The sequence below is a fragment of the Microtus ochrogaster genome, chromosome 4 (genome assembly GCF_000317375.1).
Source record: "Microtus ochrogaster isolate Prairie Vole_2 chromosome 4, MicOch1.0, whole genome shotgun sequence".
In the NCBI taxonomy this organism is placed as follows: domain Eukaryota; kingdom Metazoa; phylum Chordata; class Mammalia; order Rodentia; family Cricetidae; genus Microtus; species Microtus ochrogaster.
The window spans coordinates 41,820,402-41,829,301 of NC_022011.1; the positions used below are offsets into that span (position 1 = coordinate 41,820,402).

At 42.6% G+C, this 8,900-nt stretch overlaps 1 protein-coding gene across 1 annotated transcript in view; it reads left to right on the forward strand.

Moving 5' to 3' along the window:
- LOC101988201 (complement C5-like) overlaps positions 1-8,900 on the forward strand; it is a 101,889-nt gene that overhangs the window by 17,204 nt on the left and 75,785 nt on the right. Inside the window, exons 3-6 of the mRNA XM_005345998.1 lie at positions 639-801; positions 3,154-3,224; positions 6,398-6,489; positions 8,625-8,707. Coding sequence (XP_005346055.1) covers positions 639-801; positions 3,154-3,224; positions 6,398-6,489; positions 8,625-8,707 — 409 coding nt within the window. The remainder of the gene's footprint in view (positions 1-638; positions 802-3,153; positions 3,225-6,397; positions 6,490-8,624; positions 8,708-8,900) is intronic.

Here is an 8,900-nt window from a genome sequence, read left to right on the forward strand (position 1 = left end):
TGTTTTAACCTATCAGGACAAGCAGCTTCTTTATTTAATTAACCAATGACCTTCCTCCATCAGTCTCTTACTGGCCTAGAATTCCTCAGCTGGCTGAGGCTGGCCATGTGGCAGGCCCCAGGGATCTGTCTCTGCCTGCCGTGTTCTGGGATCACAAGGCTGTCCACAACACCCAGTTTTAGTACCATGGGTTTTGAGGTCTTCAGCTCAGGCCTCGTGTTTGCAAGGCAAGTGCTTTACCAGCTGAGCTGTATCTTTCCAGCCCCTTTGCAGAGCTCTTAAAGCAAACAAAAGTTTTTCATTGCTGACAGCTAAATTTTCATCATGGCATTAGACAATGAAGGACTTGGGCAAAATGAATTTGATCTTCTAGCTCTTGTGCCATTTTGTTCCTTGGTTTCCTTGCTGGTTGATTGGTTTGTTTTTGAGACAGTGTTTCACTGTGTAACCCAAGGGATCTTGAACCTGTGGTCTCTGTGCTTCAGTCTGCAGAGTGCTGGGCTATGCACTTTCTAAATGATGCAATGGCAGCCTTCTTTGTTTTGGTTTTTTGTTGTTGTTGTTCTAATGAGATCGCAGTGGTTTCTAGTGTGCTCTATAACCTTAGGGTTATACCCTTTCTGTCATTATTCTTACAGATACAACCCAGTCAGCTGCCTGGAGAACAAAGCCCGGTCTCACATGTGTACCTGGAAGTCGTGTCAAAACATTTTTCAAAATCGAAAAAAATGCCACTAACCTATGACAATGGATTTCTCTTCATCCATACAGACAAACCTGTTTACACTCCAGACCAGTCAGGTAGAGTACAAAACCCTTCTTTGTGTGTAAACTGACACTATACTTTAGAACATTTTGACATAGGAATTGAGTGGAGACTGGTTTTCACCCTGAAAAAACATAACAAAATCAAAGCCAGCCCTCAGTTCCTAATGACTTTTATATTTTCAAATAGCATTTGATTTTTAATTTAAGACTGAAATCAAAAATTACACTTGCTGCATTATCAATTATTTCTAAGTAGATAAAAAGCTCCCTAAATATTGCAAAATGTTATTAGAACTTACTCATTAAACAAATAGATTGTATTTCAAATAAAATTTTGACAAAGGAGAAATATTTATTATAGATTCTTGCTGTCATTGACCGCGAAACACATCAGAGACGGTCTGTAAGATGCGTGTGTGGAAAGAGGAAGTGCTGAGGTCACTAATAATCCTACAGGGGAAAAGGCCAGAGCAAGGGGGCAGAGCAAGGGGGCAGAGCAAGGGGGCAGGATCAGCAGCTTCACTGGAAAGCTCTGTGCAGTGCTAACGGTGGTGGGTGTCGGCAGTGCCAATGGCGGCTGTGGCATAGAGGACCTGCTGTGATTGACTCAGGCAGGGAAAGTCTGGAGAAGGTGAGGACAAGCTCTCGACTGAAGGAAGATGGCTGAGGTGGGAGGTGAAGAGATGGTTCAGCACTGGCACCCCTACGTCAGCTCACAACTGTCTGTAACTCTGATCCCAAGGGATCCACCACCCTCTTCTGGCTTCTGCAGGCACAGCATGCACACAGCACACACACACCTAAAATTCTTTTTAAGGCTGGAAAAAAAAGATGCTTTTCTTAAAGAAAAGCTGTAATCTCTACCCATAAAGATTGGGTCCTCTTCAGCTTCATCATACCTAAAAACAAGTATGACCTCACCTAGCCCTCCTATCACAGAGGATGCTTCATGGAATGAGCACCGTTCACACCACCTAACACTTCGGGTCATCAGACTTGTATAGCAAGGATGGGGTCTGCATCCCAGAGCCCAGGACCTTCCTGGAGGTTAGGGCTTCCCTTGGGAATGGCCTCATTTTTTCCTATCAGGACTTCACTGGCAAAAAAAAAAAAAAAAAAATATGGTGTTTTCACTAAACCTAGTCATAAAAAAATGAAAGAAAGCCGGGCGGTGGTGGTGCACGCCTTTAATCCCAGCACTCGAGAGGCAGAGGCAGGCGGATCTCTGTGAGTTCGAGACCAGCCTGGTCTACAGAGCTAGTTCCAGGACAGGCTCCAAAGCCACAGAGAAGCCCTGTCTCGAAAAACCAAAAAAAAAAAAAAAGTATAAAAAAAATGAAAGAACTTCTTATAAATGTTTCTCCTTTGGTGACAGATAGCAAAATAGAGTAGTTTAAATGCAGCCTCTGGAGCCATAGCAACGGGGGTCAAATCCAAGCATGGATTACTGACTCTGTGATCCCGTGGGAATTACAGCCTCACAGCCCCATTCCTCATCTGATAAAAAAAAAAAATACAATTTACCTCATGGAGTTGTAGCAATTATTGATGTAAGTGAGTCCCTTCCACTATTGGGAGAGGGTGACATCCCTGGAAAAATGGCTGTGATTTTATAGAAGCAGGACAGCTGGCCAGGAGGAGCAAGCCAGTAAGCAGCATGCCTCTGTGGCCTCTGCTTCAGCTCCTGCCTCCAGGTCCTGCCTTGCGTTCCTGCCTTGCGTTCCTGCCTGACTTCCCTCTGTGATGGAGTGTGACCTGAGAGTTGTAGGGTAAAATAATCCCTTTCCTCCCCAAGTTGCTCTTGGTCATGGTGTTTACCCTGCTGGACTCTGTAACTGAAGATAACATGCTGTCTGAATCAGACTTCCAATTTCCATTAACTCTGATAAAAACATCAGATACTCTCATCAGACCACAGCACAACTACTTGATAAGAAGGACAGATACAATTATTTTACATATGGATGTGTCCCAAAGGTGTGTGTGTGCACGTGTGTGTGTGTGTGTGTGTGTGTGTGTGTGTGTGAACTGTATGTTAAATTTAATACAAGTAGCTCCTTAAATGAATCCTAGGGTATTCCTTTTCTTTCAGCTATATATTTTCATGTGCGGATTGTGCATATAGCCTTTTAAATGAGAATTATCTCAGTAAGGATGACTTGAAAAGTTTAAAAACTACAAGTTGTAATCCCAGCTATGTGAGAGGCTGAGGCAGGAGGATTATGAGTTCAGGGCCAAACAAGGTTTCAGGGTGAGCTCAAGGCCAGGCTGATGCGTTTAACAGAACCCTGAGTGAAAATGAAAACTGAAAGAAAAAATAAATAAATAAAAAACCGAAGCCTGCTTGTTTGTCAGAGTTTCTAATGGTGTCCCTTGTTTTTGCAGTAAAAGTTAGAGTCTACTCACTGAATGATGACTTGAAACCAGCCAAAAGGGAGACGGTCTTAACTTTCATAGTAAGTATTTTATTTCTGTAAATAACCCCTTAACCTTTTTACTGAGGAATCTCCTCCACAATCCCACCCTCACACTACACTAAATCATTTGGTGTCACAAAATGGTTATTAATCATCAGTGTGAGTGTAGCATTATAGATCTACACCTTCTATGACAGATATGGAGAAAGCCCAGACAAGCTAAATTACCATGGGAAGGATACTGATCTACACTGTTGAATCCGTCCTCCATACTACTTACTTTTTAAAAGCATGCCCATCAAGAAACAATCGACAGGGCTAGAGAGCTGGCTCATTGATTAAGAGTTCTTGTTCTTGCAGAGGACCCAGGTTCAATTCCCAGCACCCACATGAAGGCTCACCACCTTTGCTGGCACCATACACACATGTGATACACAGATGGACATACAGACAAAACATTTATACACACGAAATAATAAAATAACTAAAAAGAATCACTTGACTATGATACGTAAAAGTTTGATTTGTATGATGTAGTTATTTTTAAGGAACTTACGTTTTAGTGACTGGTGTATAATGTGCTCAGCATTTGCCGCCACTAAGCTGGCAGGTGGTGCACAGCAGATGACGTGAAACCAACTTCCACAGTTTCTCCTGTCCATAAGTTTATAGTAAACTCCCAGAGGCATTTTGTGGAGAAATAATTGCTGTGATTGGTCAACTGCTCGCTTGTTAACAAATTTGTTGTCTGACAAATGACCTATGGGCACATTTTCTCATTCTCCAACAAATTTAGAATGCACATATAAAGGAGTGTGTATTAGAGAACAAAACTGTACTAGAATATATGCCAAAATGTGCATTAATGTCTCAAGAATTCTGGAGGAAATACAGTATGAGTAAGCCTGAGTGGCGATACATTCCTTCTCTGCAATGGAGAAGGTCAAGAGTTAGGTCCTAGTAAAAGGAGCTGTCATGGGTTTTTCTGAAATAACGAAAGCTATCTATATAGAAACTAACTAACTTGAGCTAATCTACTGGAAGCAGAAAAATCTTGTCTTAGTTTGGGTTCCTATTGCTGTGATGAAACACCATGACCAAAAACAACTTGGGGAGGAAAGAGTTTATTTGGCTTCCATTTCTACATCATGGTCCATCACTGAAGGAAGTCAGGACAGGAACTCAAGCAGGGCAGGAACCTGAAGGCAGAAGCTAATGCAGAGGCCATGGAGGGGTGCTGTTCATTGGCTTGCTCAGCCTGCTTTCTTATAGAATCCAGGACCACCAGCCCAGGGATGGCCCCCCACAATGGGCTGGGCCTTCCTGTATCAATCACTAATTAAGAAAATAGCTTGCCTATAGCCAAATCTTACAGAAATGTTTTCTCAGTTTCGGCTCCCTCCTCTCTGATGACTCTAGTTTTTATCAAGTTGGTATAAAACTAGCCAGCAGGCATCCCAATGAGAATAATGTAGACACAAACAAGCACGGTAAATAACTGGCTGACTGACAAAGTCTGGGAGAGACGTCAGCTCCAGAGTCTTTACTTCCACTGGAAAACAAGGGGTGAAGGACATGGGCTCTTTATCCTACCTTGCTGTAAGAGAACTTGAGTGGAACTGAATTCTGGCACCAAATGCAAAATAACTGGATGCCAGTCATCTGTGAAGGAGCTTCCTGGGGTAGGGGGCTGAGCCCCAGAGCCTCGGGAAGATGGATGCTTCCTAAGCACCTAGCAAAGGATTTGAGAAAGGGCTGTCATTAATGATGATGGGATGAAGAATGGCCAGGAAGACACTTAGCTGTAAATCACTCTTGTTCATAATAAGCTTTTGTAATTCAAGAAAAAATACTCCAAATATCCAGCCATAAATTACAGCCATGGTAAACAGTACACAATGTTGAGTTTTTAAGTTAAGACTTACCAGGAACTCAAAGAATAGATCAAAGTAAGTCCAAAGTTGCTGACCCAAACACAATACCACTTATGGGGAAGATTTATGAGGACCGGCAGTGTGTGAGTGTGTGTAATCATTTTAAGGATTGTATCAGGGTTAAATTGTGTGTGTGTGTGTGTGTGTGTGTGTGTGAGAGAGAGAGAGAGAGAGAGAGAGAGAGAGAGAGAGAGAGAGAGAGAGCTTTATAACTCAAGGGTAGGGGGGTTCCAAATGGGATATTTGGTGGCAAAATAGGTGGGATTACAGGAGCAGAACAAATTAGTCCTGACAACCTCCTGAAACAGACATGGTCGCAAGGTGGACATAGCACAGTAGTAATAAATGGTCATATAACCTTTCACAATAAAGGTAGGGTTGCAAGATGGTTATAAACAACTTTTTGAAACAAAAGATATGATTGCCATTCCTGGGTCAGGCAGTTCAGAACCATTTGTAGTTAAGGTTACAGAAGGGGCAGAGCTCAATCCTCGAGACAAACAGAAGTGAACCTAGTTTGTCTTTACTACAAGATAGTTTTTAAGCCTAAGATGGAGGCAGCCTGGTTCTTCAGTTTAACAAAAGAAAAGTTGGGGGTCTTTTTTGGGGGGGTTAATACCTGCTGAGAAATTATTTTGCTCTTGTCCTGTGTGTTATTAAAGCCCCTCTTTATTTGGCAGAATGTCACTGTGTAGCCCAGGTTGGTCTTGAATTCACAGTCCTCCTTCCTCTCCTCCCGAGGACTGGGCCTTGTGTTTCTCTCAGTGTCTAATGGAGACAGTGCAGAGAGCTGAGGAGGATCTGAGTCAAGGGAAGTGCCTTCAAATGAGCCATGCTTGCCCTTCATAACCTCTGATTCAATACTTACTGAAGACACAGGTGCCTGTGGGAAATGGCTTTTGTAGAGCAAAGATTCTATCGCAGTCAGAAACTTTAAATGTGGGTTCTGTGCTTTGGAAGCTGCTAGGGTTTCCCTGCGTCTCCCTAACATTCATGTGGTAAGGTTTAGTTCTCAGCTTGGCAGTGCACAAGAGGGGTGGCAGTGGGCATACGTGGGCAGGAATGAGTGAGCTCCAGGTGTTCCCAAGGCACTGAGTCCCTGGGACCGTGGCGAGAGCTGAAGGCCATCTCTAGCCACCCAATGCCATTGCCATCCTCTTAGACTCACCAGCTCCCGAAGCCACAAGCCTAAGTAAATCTCCATACCTTGTAAATTACCCATCTCGGATATTCTTAAACAGTGAACTAAAGTATATGGATATCTGATTCTATTCAAAGGATCCTGAAGGATCAGAAGTTGACATCGTAGAAGAAAATGATTATACCGGAATTATCTCCTTTCCTGACTTCAAGATTCCACCTAATCCTAAGTAAGTAAAAATTATTTGTTATTAAGACAATTTTCTCTTACAAGTGCATCTGGGATGGTCAGGGAAGGAGATACACAATCAAATAGAACCACCTAGTGTTGGCAGGGCACCACAGACGCAAGTGTGGAGAATCTTCAGTCTAGTGAGGCTGCTTCCTGCTAGTGAAAAAAAAAATATTCTCATTGCTGGGATCCAGCATAGTCCCCCACCGCCCCAGGCACTCAGGAGAGTGAGGCAGGAGGAGCCCATCATTGGCATGGAAACAGATGCCTGCCTGAAACACACACTCACAAACACATACACACTTTCAGTGTGCTGTTTAGTTACCATGCCACGGTATTTTTGAATCACACTGGAAGTGAGCAATGCTCACACAGATGGAGACTTCATCCCTGCTTCCCACGGAGAGCAGCGCAGCCTGTATAGACAAGGGCATCCACAAACTGCTGCTCCCGAGCGCCATTTTCCCCGTGTGCTCTAAAAGGGAATTAGAGCAGATGCATTCTCCTGAAGTTTTGTTATGAAACTGGGGAGTTTCGATAAACTGGATAATTTTAATCTGGGTGGTTTCTTAGAAATATGCGCTCTGCAATACAGAGCTGAGCTTCTTGTCACTACTGCCATTTCTCAAGCTTCAGCTGTGCCATCTGTCCTATGCAGGTGTGCATCACTAAGAGACTCAACTCATACTTTCCTGCCTCAGTGCACGCTTCAGCCTGCCTTCACACACGCCTTCCCTGCTGTAGTGTGTGATTGACCCTGTCTTTGCACACACCTCCCCTGCTTTAGTGTGCGTTTCTCCCTGTCTTTGCACACGCCTCCCCTGCTGTAGTGTGTGCTTCGCCCTGTCTTTGCACACGCCTCCCCTGCTATAGTGTGTGTTTCTTCCTATCTTTGCACACGCCTCCCCTGCTGTAGTGTGTGATTGACCCTGTATTTGCACACGCCTCCTCTACTTTAGTGTGTGATTGACCCTGTCTCCCAAGCTGAGCTTCACCTCATCATCAGGGTAAAAGTTAGCCTTTGCCAAGACGCTGTCCCTGGGTGTGATGCAACACAGCTCCCTCTCCTCCATTCTCTTTGTGATGCTTGTTTAGATGTCTTTGTTTATTTATTTTCTTGTTTCTTTTGAGTTTTATGCTTGCTTTTTTTTTGAGGCAGGGTCTTACTCTACCTCAGCTTGGCCTGGAATTCACTCTTCACTCCAGATTGCACTCAAATCCCTGTTGATCCTCCTGCCTCAGTCTCCTGCCAGGGCAGGAGTACAGGCAGGGCCTCCCTACCTGCCACAACCTCTGTAGTTTCCAGTTGATCGGAAACTCCCTGCAGGCAGGCAGCCCTTACTTGAACGACTTGCTGTGCCCTTGCAGGCATTAGAAGAGGTGCTTGACAGATAGTCTTTGAATTAATGTTGATGATAATTGTAACATACACCACGCGGACACTGGCAGCATATTTTCATTTCACAAGTAAGGCTGAGTGATTTGGTTTCATCACCTGCTAGCTTACAGAAACACAAGGATTCTGACACACAGACTATTAACTCTGAAGACTGTGACTTGTGTTATTTATTCTTTTTATCCTTTACTGCCTAATCTAGTGCTCAGTAAATATTTTAGAATGGAGGTTATTAACTAAGTAAATCATTTTCCCTTTTAGATAAGCCATACTTAATTTTTGATGATAAATTTATTTATGAGAGCTATAAACTTTATCATCCATATACTTTTTACCTATGTATTACATGTTTCTAGAGACATCACTATGGATTTTGTAATATATCATAGACCATAATATCATGGTAGCATCATTAAACTCAAGGATTAAGTAAATTCTGAAGTTATCATCAGCCCTTTGAATCAAACATTATGACTCTATGAAGATAAAATGCATGGAAAAATAATACAATATATGAAAATTAGCTAGAATTAATGTATCTAATTAATAATTTATATTATCAAAAGAAAAATACTCAACTATTTCTGTTTATTGCTTTAGATTCTTCCACAAAATATTTACTCAGGCTACACATGTCTATGTATTTAACATCTTTAAATAGAAATTAATTAAATGACCTATGGCAAATTTAGAACTATATAATGACAACTATGCTTTTAAATATTTTGTTTCCATAGGTATGGTGTATGGACAATTAAAGCTAAATATAAGACGGATTTTTCAACAACTGGAACTGCAAACTTTGAAATTAAAGAATATGGTAAATTCTCCAGTATTATTTTATTATCATAAGGAAGAGGGGTTTTACAGTACCTTGGAGTGCTGGAAGGGGTGAGGGCAGAAAGACAGTAGTGATGGAGGGTGAGGGCAGAGAGACAGTAGTGATGGAGGGGGAGGGCAGAGAGACAGTAGTGATGGAGGGGGAGGGCAGAGAGACAGTAATGATGGAGGGG